At 36.3% G+C, this 13,277-nt stretch overlaps 1 protein-coding gene and 1 long non-coding RNA gene across 2 annotated transcripts; both read right to left on the reverse strand.

Annotated features, from left to right (window-relative positions):
* Window positions 1-4,604: 4,604 nt before the first annotated feature.
* Window positions 4,605-4,918, reverse strand: LOC141900645 (uncharacterized). The gene is made up of 3 exons (XR_012618743.1): window positions 4,849-4,918; window positions 4,707-4,766; window positions 4,605-4,624 (listed from the first exon to the last, which is right to left on the reverse strand). It is a non-coding gene; the product is annotated as an uncharacterized LOC141900645 (long non-coding RNA).
* Window positions 4,919-10,249: 5,331 nt separating this feature from the next.
* Window positions 10,250-10,930, reverse strand: LOC141903171 (uncharacterized). Its single transcript, XM_074791242.1, has one exon. The coding sequence runs from the start codon at window positions 10,928-10,930 to the stop codon at window positions 10,250-10,252; it is 681 nt and encodes a 226-aa protein (XP_074647343.1).
* Window positions 10,931-13,277: the final 2,347 nt, after the last annotated feature.

The raw sequence follows: 13,277 nt of genomic DNA on the forward strand, positions 1-13,277 counted from the left end.
TTATATAAGATACTTATAAAGTTATGGATTTAAACAATATCTTACCTGCGGCAACAGGAATAAACAATATAGAAGTTTATTAACACACATAGGTGTTGTCTGTAAGGACAACAAACAATGAATAATTGCCGCGAAAAACCAGAACGCCACCTACTTAGAAAAAGGATGGCAGCACTGTACGGAACGGTTTCCCCTACAAGTTCACCCGGTTACATCTACCTCCTGGCAGAAAGAATATCGTCCTCGATATCAGGAAAATAGAAAGATAGATATATCAAATATATATATTTCGAATAAAATGCGCTATTAATTTTAAAAGTTTTTTTAAAATTTTTTTTTTAGGATTATATACTATCCAATCGTACTTTTTAAAAGCTTACTCATACCATAGTTATACTATTTAACCAGAGAATAAAAATTTGACACATGACTTATACATATTTCTACGCAAACCTTACTACGTTCGATTTAGTTTCACTGGTCAATTTATCACGTCCCATCACAGTTACACAATTTCAAAATAGCCGCCATAATAGCTTCATTAGAACTTATGGCAGGATCTTTTCCTGCAGCAAAGAGAATCTCAATTTTCTTTGTCCATGATGGGCTTAACTGTGTTTGACCCACCACATAATCATCAAATCTAGTAGGCAATTTGCGTACTCGCTGAGGTCGAGGAGACCTGACTTCATTATCATTATCATTGCCCCCAGCCACCCCACTTTCAGAATTATTCCTACTTTCTACTTCATCCTCTGTTTCAGAATGAAACACTACTGGAGTGTGACTTGCAGACGATTCCGTGACAGGGTCAGACTGCTCAATAGTTAGCGGAGGTTGACTAGAAACGTTTCTCACAATTGGAGTGGTAGAAGATACTGCACTGTCAGCTCCGGTGTTATCAATCAAATCCCCAGATTGGCGATCCGACTCCACCATCACACTCTCCGGTGCAGCACCGTCTAATTCGTCGACTATATTATGACCCCTTCTCTCTATGATTACAAAATCATCTAACGACTCAGTTTCGTCAACCGACTCGGTTTCGAATACCTCCAGATCCAAGCATGGAGTAGGTTTTTCCACAACTGCTCTCTCTTTAAGAGACGCCTTGGGCATTCGCAGAGGTACTGACAAGACCAACAATAGATTCCTATGCAAGGTTTTACGCTTGTTGGTTACAGTACTCTCCACTACGTAAACTGGTATTTCAGGATTGGGCTGACCAATCACAAGATAGGGATTTTCTTCCCACCGGTCGCCTAACTTATTCCTAAACTGACACCACATAAATTCGATTACTCCGGAATTTACAATTTGTATTATATAAGATACTTATAAAGTTATGGATTTAAACAATATCTTACCTGCGGCAACAGGAATAAACAATATAGAAGTTTATTAACACACATAGGTGTTGTCTGTAAGGACAACAAACAATGAATAATTGCCGCGAAAAACCAGAACGCCACCTACTTAGAAAAAGGATGGCAGCACTGTACGGAACGGTTTCCCCTACAAGTTCACCCGGTTACATGAATATTTTTTCATATTATATTAAACATATTTTTTTGAAAATATAAAATAGTTTCCCTGCCGTGCCTACCTGTACCCTACAAACTTTTAGACGTGGACCGCAAACAAATGTATATCTTTGGTCTTATTTGACTACAAAATAATTCTTTAGGAAAGATAAAATACAATATAAACTGTGGATCTTTGAAGTCACGAATTAAAAAGATTTTTCAAGCAATGCCCTTACTCCAAACAACCTCTAGCTTTCAAGGTAAACCACACTTTGCCCATGGGCAATTTATTTCGAACATAAAATGTATCTCGTCTCAGATCCGACAACTAATCAATAATACATGCTCTAATAAACGTTGAGGGAGATGAAGCGCTCTGAAAGCATTGGGTAGAATCCTTTGAAATGTTTGACGTACCTTAAAATCCGGCTTAATAACTGAACCCAGCCTGATTTTGATACAGAGCTGGTAGGCCTATATGTAATATCCCATCACCTCTCCCGTCGGTTAGAATCCGTGGCGCATTGGAATAGCGTTGTCTTCTCAGGCGCAAGGTCGCGGGTTTGAGGATAGCCATATCCGCATTTTCTAATTTTTTTAAAAAGGAAAATCTCCGTTTTTATAAGTTGAAAGTCATTTGATGCAATCATAATATTTCATTAATAACATAAATTAAAACCCAAAGCGCCTATAAGTCGTTAAAACCTACTACTAAATTTAGTCGCTTTAATATTTTCGCCAACTAGGCCCATGCGCCGCCTATCGTAATAAACGGTTGTTGTTTGCGAGTACGAGTGCGTTACCGTTTTTGAGACGCCTTTCTGAGTCGATGAAAAAAGGGTGGCTCCGAGAACACCCAACTTTGCAGCGCCATGCTCTCTTCTAAAATAGATCTTTCACTTCGGTACTCATATCAGCACGCTAAGAATATAGTTACTTCCGTTTCCAATTGGTGGTCATCATCTTCTACGATATTTAACATCACGTCATAATTATTCTGTCTTCTTACACCTGATATCTTCTTTCATCCTTTATTATCCCAGCTAGAGTTTTTCAATCGTCAGAGTACCAACTACGCCAGCGATGCCGGATCTCCTCTCGCAATACTTCTTTGTATTCCTACTCTCATTAATAATCTTAATCTAATTACATTTATACCATCGACCTTCCTTCTTTCATTACTACTTTTCAACTTTTTCAATAATCTTTATTTCCATCATTTAATATTTATAATAGGTAATATATACCTAGACTGGTTACCGCTCTCTCCTCAGTCTAATATATACCTAGACTAATTGTTAGTCTCTATCAATACAATATAGCCTAACTTTATTGAACTCTTAATTACAAGTTAAGCCGCAATAAATGATCTACGTCGCTTAGGGTATTTGTTAGCATGTATACACTAAACTCATTTTCTTTGCGCTTATAAAAGACCAGTGATTGCTCTGCGCTAAGGGTATTTGTTGGCATATCTCCAAAAGACGCATTTTCATATAACTGTTGCCTTCCAATTCGACCGTTGATGATTTGAAATAATGTCAGAAAACCCATTATCGCTGCTCTGCAGCTATATTTTTATTTATTTATTTCCTTATCGATTTTAACACTTGAAATCATATTATATCAGTAACAAATGCTGGTGTCATATTTTGATACCTGTCACGTTACGGGACCGACTTTTTCGTTGCCGCAGAAAAGTAGCGCTACTATGACCTATTTTCGCTACTTTTTTTTCTCCACGACTCCCAAGTAGATCCGAAAACATGTTATTTTGTTATTCGTCAGAACGCCATATAAATTCGCTATTTTCCGAAATATCGTTATTATTCTCGACAGATCTTCTTTAATATTTGTCAGAACGTCATAAAAATTCGCTATTTTACGAGAAATCGCTATTTTTGATTTATTGGTTTCACTCATCCTCTCTTTTCGTTAGAACGCCATATAAATTCGCTATTTTCCGAAATATCGCTATTTTTGATTTATTGGTTTCACTCGATCTTCAATTCGCTATTTTTACGGAAAATCGCTATTATTCTCTTTAATAATGTTTGTCAGAACCTCCAGTTTTTTCTTACACCCGTAACTTAATTTCCGAGAGGGGGGCTTTTACTCTAGACATGTGAGAAAGGCTCTTTCGCTAGCGAATATAAATATACATCATTGGCTGGTGGATTTTTTGTTTTCGTGTCTAGGGCATCCCCCTTTTTTGTACAGCCTTTACACTAACTGACTAAATAGCCTCATCAGCAAAGAAAAAAGTGAAACTCAATTTCAATATACCGGTACAATATATAATTTATTCAGTATTCAGTATGAATCATCCCCTTTATTTAGAAGAATCTGGGCATGCCCACTTTCCCCTCAGTTTTCTTCGCACCCCAACACATCCGAAATGGAACCATTTAATCTGACAGTTTTCATCGTCGTCACACCCTATCATCTTCCCAAATTCTTCCTGAAAATGTAACAAAATCCTTAACCCAAATTTGGAATACGATACATTACAATCGAATGTTTAAAAATACTAATAATAAGTGTGAGATTTTCTACTGAATTTTCATGGATGGAAGCTACATGAACACCAAATTTCGACAGATGAACTGGCATTCACGTGCTTTATTTTCTTTCTATTACTGCTCTGCAGCCTTCTTTTCTTCACCCCTGCACTCGTTTCTCGAATCAGATCTGTATTTGAAAAAGAAAATAAATTGTTACCAGTACGATGTAATATTGTAACGATTCGTAATGGTTAAAATTGTAAATTAATTTTCTCTTTAAATGAACAATCATTTTAATTAATCAATTAATCAAACTTGAAATCTAGAGAAGAGTTGTACAGCAATCAAATTACTAACCAGTTATTTGGCCTTCCTCATCAACCTTCCTCTTTTTTCTTTGGGATAGCCAGATTGTCAAGTCATCCATAGCTGCAGGCTCCGGTTGAGTTTCGATTTCTGAAATATCCAACGTCATTGTTATTTCTTGATGATAAAATGCTGAAAAGCTTATATCAAACTTAAGTTAAATCTCACCTGGTTCTGGTTGATGGATGACATTGTCAACAATTGGAGGCTCCGGTTGAATTTCGATTTCTGAAATATCCAACAAACGTCATTGTTATTTCTCGATGATAAAATGCTGAAAAGCTTTTATCAAACTTAAGTTAAATCTCACCTGGTTCTGGTTGATGAAATACATTGTCAACAATTGGAGGCTCCGGTTGAGTTTCGATTTCTAAAAGATCCAACAAATGTCATTGTTATTTCTTGATGATAAAATGCTGAAAAGCTTTTATCAAACTTAAGTTAAATCTCACCTGGTTCTGGTTGATGAAATACATTGTCAACAATTCTGCCCATTTCTGACAAAAGGGTGTATGTTCCTTATGTACCGTTTTGAGAAATTTGGCGTGAAAGATTTTTCGTTAAAAACCATTGCCCCTCCAAACTAAAAAATCACAGAACATTAAGAATTATACCTCATAGTGTTTAAGTATCCCCCTACACTGTTAGAAATAATCTTGTAAATTTACTAGGAATTCTTGGCAGCAAAGTTGACTAGACTGGGTTGTAAATTTACAATAAATTGTTCAATAACAATACTTCAGTAAAATTACAAATGCAACTTGTAAATTTTTACAACCCAGAATTGTAAATCTAGAATCTCGTCCAGTCAACTTTGCTGCCAAGAATTCTATGTAAAGTTACATAAACCACATGTAAAATGACAGTTAAAGCAACAAGTAAAATTGCAAACTAACAAATTTTTTTTATTAGTTTTAATTACAATTTAAAACTTCAGATTCACAAAATCTCGAAAGACATCATGATTCAACTCATGAATCAAATTTTAAAAAAGAATGTATGGGCAAATGAATAAATGTCTGTTCATACATGTGAATCAGTTTATTAGCTTCGACAGGCAGTAGTCCTATTGTAAGTTTTTGGCATCAATTTCATTTTTGGATTTCATTTATCCATGCCAAATTCTAACTACACCACCGGAAAGTGTCAAATTAAGCAACAGCATATCAAACCATAGAAACTTCATTGATTTGAGTGTAAGTCACTTGCCATATGCATTAAAGACTTCTATAAAAAAAATCAATGTGCCCATCAGTAAAAAGTGCATTGATATTTCAGCCATGGCACAATTCAGAAAATGTAGAGGACAGAAGAACTTGGACAGTAGCCGATCTTATTCCACTTTCTAAAACAGTGAATCCTTAAAACCTGAGAGGCAATGAAATTAGTTTAAGTTGAAATAGACATTAGCTCAATGTTCCCTTATCCACACTGCTTCAGAAGACATAGTAAATCATGTGACTTTTTAAATACACCATCGCAATAACAATATTCTGCTAAATGCTTAACAGTATTAATTACTGCAGCATTATTATTGCATTCTAAACCATATAACCAAACAAATTCCAGTAAAACTCACTTAATTCGGCTGACGGGGGACTGCCGCCCAGATTTCTTCAATTAAGTAAAATCCGAATTATAAATATCAGTTTACATGGTTCTTGGTTACATGGACCAAATAGTTTATCCGAATTAAGTGAAAATCTGGATTGGAAAATCCGAATTAAGTGAGTTTTTCTATATCTTAAATCTTTAAAAACCTAAACTCTGCATCTTTGTGCTAAAAACAATGAAGGAAATTATAGCAACACATTGTTGCAGTGTCAGTAAAACACAAATTAAGTCTTAAGTTTTTAAAAACTACTTGAGAGCAAAAATAAACAGAACATTTTTGCATTGGAGTAATTACACTAATAACAAAGATATATTGTAGAGCCTACTTTTTTTTAGTAAGTTATGGATTTTTTTGTGATATTTTGCTTAAGATTTTGAACACATACCTCAAATTGGTCACCAATTAGATGTATGTGTTCAAAATATTAAGCAAAATAATCCCAAAAAATCGATACCAAATAAAATTTAGACCTAAGCCAATCTCAGGAATCAATTATCCGTAATACATGTACGCATTTTTGACTGGTCTACGAAGGTTGATTAGATTCCCCAGTCCGACTCCATGTCCTTTAGGTCATTGACCAGACGAAAAATCTTTGGATCAACAAGATTGTTCTTTTTCTTCTTGGACTTTTCAAGTTTATTCCCCTTCTCCGGGTTGATGTTCAAAATACACCTATGATGAAAAAGACAACATAGAAAATTTGGACTAATGACGTTCATAACGCTCCATGCACAATCAATTTTCCAGGCCTAAATTATTTGATACTCACAAGTTAGCCTACTAAAATCACACTGGTCCAGGGGATAAGTGTTTGTTTGTTTCAATACAAAATCAATGAGACATGTCTACATGAAAACTAATAGGGGTCCAGGGACACTATGCCTACTTGGTGAAATGCTTGATATTGTGTGATGATTTCAATGTTCAAACCCCCTAATGAACAAATAGAGTAATCAATGACCCTGAAAGTCAACGCAATTATAGAGCATGACATGAGCTACAAGTTTGCAATTTTACAGATTAATGGAAAGTGAACGCAAAATGGGACAATCACTCACAAAGATGGATGGTTACCATCTTTGGTACAGGCAAAGGTTGTTTATCTTGATTATACTAACACCAAACTATTATAGATGTTTACCTCTGAATGAATTCCAGAGTTGTTTAACATCTTTCACTATAACACAAATTGAATATGTAATGCACACAGAACCATATTTCCAGAGCCTTCATCCAAGTGTCCAAACTGTCGACGACGATGCAATTTTCAACACTAACTGCGAAATGGTCAGCATCAAATATATTTTCTCCTACAAATAAATGTGTCAGAAATCAGAAAATCCTTGCATGTATGAATTTAATGGTCTCGTGACAATTAGTCTTGTAGCATCGTCCAGCCAAGATGTTTCCGATATAATAAGATTAAGATTGATATAATGATAACGGTAGTAGTTTATTCATGGTTTTCGTTACAGCGCTTTTTAGCCTGCGCCAGGTGGCAGCATCATACAATGTACTATCCTACATATCTCCCTTTTTAGAAATATAATGTCACATATCTAAACTAAAGAACTAATACAAAATTACATGAACATAAATCTGTGAATACAAATATTTTATGTTGTTACAAAATCATTAAATTTAGCAGGAAGTTTGGAAGTTCTACCAGACCTAGTTACAATTGTTGCTTTCTCAGAAACAGATTTTTCATTAATACAATTTCTCGAACCAATATCAGTACTTACATCAGTAGCACCTGTACCAGAATTTATATTTCTATTATCAATCGTTTCAGGTAATTGAGTTGGCAAAATAGGTAAATTAATACTATCGTAGTTAACAGAGACTGGAATTTTTCTTAAGAACTTTGCATTTCGAATGTATCGTTTCCCTGTATTTACATTGACAATCTCAAATGTATTATCCGCTAAAGATTTTACAATAACATGTTTTACCGAACTATAGTTACAATCTAATTTCTCCCCTTTGAGCAAATTTGCTACATATACAATATCACCAATTACCAAACTGTGATCTTTTGCACAACGTTTCTGATCAATATATGATTTCATGGATGCATTATAATGCTTATGATCCAATTCAGCAGATATCCTTCTCCCTTCAGAATTATTGGATCGCTCTAACATAGGTAGTTTAGTCCGAATTTCTTTAGACAATAACAATTTAGATGGAGATAATCTCGTAGCCTTATGAGGTGTACTACGATACATCATAAGAATTCTGGACAATTCAAGATGCCAGTCCTTACTGGATCTTACAGCACATTTCAGCGCTTTCTTCAAATACCTATGAAATCTTTCGATCTTACCGTTACTACGAGGGTAATAAGGACTACTTGTTTTATGTTTAGTACCACATGAAACAAAAAATTTCTCTTTTTTATCACTTATAAATTGTTTTCCATTGTCTGTGACAATTTCTTCGGGAAAACCAAATCGAGCGAATATCTCGGAGATCTTAACAATAATTGTCTGAGATATAATATCCGGTAGAATAATGGCTTCGGGCCAAGATGTACGATAATCAATTAGCGTTAGCAAATATTCGCTTTTAATAGGTCCAAATATATCCATCGCTAATTTTTGCCAGGGTTTGTCGGGTAATTCTGATGGTTGAAGAGGTGTATCATGAATTAAAGGTTGATTCACAATGCATTCATGACAATTTTCTACAGCGTTTTCAATCTCTTTATCAAGACCGAACCAAAAATACCTTGTTCTGAGAAACCCTTTAGTTTTTACAATACCTTGGTGTGTCTCATGAGCCAGTTTAATCACTCTATTCCTCAAACTAGATGGAATAATAATACGTTGACCTCTAAGCACTAAAGAATCAATTACAGATAACTCATCTTTATGCCTATAGTACTGTTTAACATCGAAATCAACATCATTAGGCCAACCATTACATACAAAATTATGAATTTTCATAAGAGTAACATCTTTCGCCGATTCTCTTTTTAACTCTTCTAAAGTTATAGCATTTTCCGATGGATCAGAATCCATAATAATATTTACAATATTGAGTATATACTCATCAACAAATGCATCATGTTTAGAATTCAAGTTAGTTTTAAGTGGCATCCTAGATAAGAAATCAGCAATATTCTGTTTTCCAGGAATGTAGTTTATGTTATACTCATATGCGCTTAAACGCCATAATAATCTCTGACAACGTGGTGGTACAATAGTAGAAACAGATGGATTAAATATGTGTATGAGTGGACGATGGTCCGTTAACAGATTGAATTTGGTACCCCATAAGTAATTTCTAAAATATTCTACACCATAAACACATCCTAGGGCCTCTTTTTCTAACTGAGAATATCGCCGTTCAGTATCGGTCAAAGATCTGCTTGCATAAGCTACTGGTTTTAACGATTCATCAGATTGTGTTTGTAATAATATAGCTCCTAACCCAAAGGGTGAAGCATCCGTAATCAAAGTACAAGTTACACCAGTTTTATAGTAAGCTAAACAAGGAGATTTACCGATAATTTCTTTCAATTTCATAAAAGATATATCCTGCTCTTTACCCCAATTCCACTTAGTATCCTTACGAAGTAATTTTCTGAGAGGTTCACAAATACTTGCATAATCATGTATAAATTTCTGTACATAACCGAAAGTACCTAATACTGATCTAAGCTCATTAATATTCTTAGGAGCAGGAGCATGTATTAAAGCATTAACCTTTGAACTAGCAGGTTTTACACCTGTTGTTGTAAATCGATGTCCTACCACTTCAATATCTCGAAGACCGAGCTGAATCTTGCTCCTGTTCAGAACAAGATTGTTCTCACGACAACGTTTAAATATTTCTTCGAGTATTCTTAATAATTGTTCGTCAGTTTTAGCATACGCAATAATATCATCATATTCGCAAACGACGCTGTCTATGTCACCTAAAAGTTGATCGATGACTTTTTGAAACGCATCGCTCGATAATGACATTCCGAACGGAACACGCTTATAACGGTATGTACCGCGCTTAGTCAGGATTGTTGTCAGGTTTCTCGACTCTGGATGAAGTTCAATCTGCCAAAAGGCTTTCTTGACATCGAGTTTCGCGAAAACACGTGCACCTTCCATCTTCGTTAATATGTCTTCTACGCGAGGTGCTGGATACGGTTCACGAATTATGCATTTATTCGGTTCACGCATATCGACACAAATACGAACTTCGTTGTTTTTCTTCGGTACAGCTATCAAATTCTATACCCAGTTGGATCCTTCCGTAGACTTTTCGATTACGTCAAGGTCGAGCATTTTATCCATTTCGGAATCAATGAGATTTTCCATCGCATACGGTTTGCGCCACAAACGTTGAGAAACAGGTTTTACGCAGGGATCTACTGTAACTTTGTGCACATATCCTTTAATCAGGCCAGTACCATCGAATACGTCACTATATTTATCTAATAATTCAGCGTACGGATCTGAATCATTTTCAGTCTTGACATTAAATGTGTTCTCCGTCAAGATATCTAGCGCAAACGTTGCTTTGCGTCCAAGCAATGGCTCGACATCACCGTTTATGACGTATATCTTATATTTTCGAATCGTTTTCTCTTTGGTACTGATGTCAGCGTTAAAGTAACCCATACATTTCAACGTGTTTCCACCATATGCTTTAAACAATTTAGTCGTCGGTTTTAACGGGAATCTTGTTCGGAGTAGACCGCTGTACGTTACTGAACCAATAATTGATTGTTCTGAACCAGTGTCTATTATCATCTTTAAACGCTGTCCGTTTATCTTCAACGATCGAATACACTTATTCTTATCGCATTCGTTCTTAATAGTCCAAACAAAATCAGAATTTGAACTGTCCGAATCCCCGTCAGAAACATTTCGAACTTTACCGGGAGGTTTCGAGCTTTTCTTTTTGGACATTGACGTCGTTCTCCCACCTTTACGAGTGTCTGATTTCAGGTGCGTGGTCTGTGCCACCACATCGGTAACACTCAGAATGAATTGCGTCTCGGCTGGAGCTAGTATGATTATTCTTAGTATGTTCTTGAACACGCAAAGTTTTCGCAGTAGTACTGACGGTAGTACTCATATTTTGAGCCTCTGCTGTTGCGGTTTCAAAAGTGCGTGCACTTTTCAATAATTTGTCTAGTGTCAAATCTTCCTGACCTAGGAATTTTACTCGGAGTTCATTACTACGGCACTTTTCAACGATCTGGTCTCTGATCATCTCAGACTCTTTGTTGCCATAGTCACAAGATCGGACAAGGTCTCTGAGTGCGGTAGCATACTGGTCGATAGTTTCACTTTCATTCTGTGCTCGTTGGCGAAATTTATAACGTTCAGCTATAGTGTTCTTCTTTGGTTCGAAGTAGGCCTTCAATGCAGCCTTCGCTTCTGCAAATGAAGTCTTTGATCCAGGGAGTGCAGCAAACACCCTCTGAACAGATGCTCACAGACAATGGAGCAAAGTAGCTCTGCGTATCTTGTCCTCCTTCTGGTCCACGCCAGAGGCTACCTCGAAAAATTCGAATGAGGCCAGCCATGAACCCCATTCGGCTGCCAGGTCTGTGGCGTTTAAGTTCAACGGGGCCGGAGCCCGAAGATTTTCGGCCATTTTAATTTTCACGGGCGGGTTGAATGTTCAACAATCGTACCTGTTTCGACGATCAAATTCGACCTCCAACGAACGAAGAATACAAAAATACACGTACACCGCTCTATATCAACATTAGTGTTCCAAATTTATCCTCGTCGCCATATGTAGCATCGTCCAGCCAAGATGTTTCCGATATAATAAGATTAAGATTGATATAAAGATAACGGTAGTAGTTTATTCATGGTTTTCGTTACAACGCTTTTTAGCCTGCGCCAGGTGGCAGCATCATACAATGTACTATCCTACAAGTCTAGTTAAATATTGCACAATTCTTACCTATGACAATGATGACAGCAGCTGGTCCTAGGTCTTTGATGGAGCTCCTTTCCTATAAAGAGATTAATTCAGTAGATCACATAAATAAATCCCATAGGTATAAATTCAGCTTTAAATCATAGATGAGATGTACTTACTGAAAACACACGAAACACCGCATCCTGATCTTCATTGAAATGATTCACCAAAAGAGGAATGAATCCAATAGACAACGGTTCTTTGTTCAACTTCTCATTTGACTTCTTCGATAGAAACAATCCAGTCCTTACACTTTTGATTCTTACTAGATCTCATGAGAAACTTATAAAGTCTGTCAGCTTTATTGTTCCCCATAATCGCCTCGTCAAACAAATCCTGTGCAGAGATGTCCATCAGTTTGTCGAAGTGCATCAGTAGATATTTATAAACGGTGAGATATGGCCATTCGGTAGTGATCGCATAGACTGGTCTACGACTGTTTATAAGTTCTCGTTGAGTAGCGTAAGTAACTAGCTTTGCTTTATCTATTGTCTCATTGACAATTCCCTTCTTGAATTCAGCTTGCAAGAATTCTTTTTTCATTTCCTGTGATTGAACGGATTCTCCATCTGGTAGGGTGACTGACCAGTTTCTACACCCGTAACTATCTTTAGAATGATGTGTTTCAATGTCATCACCGGGTTTCTTTCTTTGTACGGGGTAGGGGTATCCAGAACTAGTACACAGACGACGTTGGTTAATGAGGCGCCACTGTAAGCTACTAACGAAGCTCTGAATACCATTACCAATAAGACTTCCATTAAAGGAAGTCTCTTTCAAACATGGAAATTCGACTACAATCTTACGCACCACCCTTTCGAGGCTCTCCTTCTTGGTAGAAATTCCCTGATAAGTTATCTCTGATGCAATCAATCTTACAAATGATTTCATCAAAATGGCATTCGGTTTTCTATTGGAACGCAGCAAATCTAATGTAACTCTGTCAATTTTACTGGGCGGAATTTGAAATTCGTCGGATTCCAATTCGGACTCTTCACTTGTTGTCGATTGACTTGATGAACCAAGTGATACGGAATTCTGATTTTGGTCATTTTGCTTCATTTTAGAAATCGCATTGATAAGGGCTAATCTTTGGCCAATTGACAAGCTAAGTTCTTTCACTGTATTTCCATCCAAACACTTCAGACTTTGTCGTATATTCAACTCTTCTTGTATCAGTATACTTTTCGTCTTATCACTGAGACCATTGGCCACACACCACTCTTCGAATTGGAAGTCATCCATCATGCTGAAAATAAGAAACAAACTATGATTTAGGAAATTTAAAACAAAATTTATGGAGTAAACCTCAACTTC

Source organism: Tubulanus polymorphus, chromosome 1 (assembly GCF_964204645.1).
Source record: "Tubulanus polymorphus chromosome 1, tnTubPoly1.2, whole genome shotgun sequence".
In the NCBI taxonomy this organism is placed as follows: domain Eukaryota; kingdom Metazoa; phylum Nemertea; class Palaeonemertea; order Tubulaniformes; family Tubulanidae; genus Tubulanus; species Tubulanus polymorphus.

What these genes read in the sequence shown, in the direction of transcription:
- LOC141903171 (XM_074791242.1), bottom strand. Translation starts at nt 10,930, where the DNA reads ATGTCCAAAAAGAAAAGCTCGAAACCTCCCGGTAAAGTTCGAAATGTT.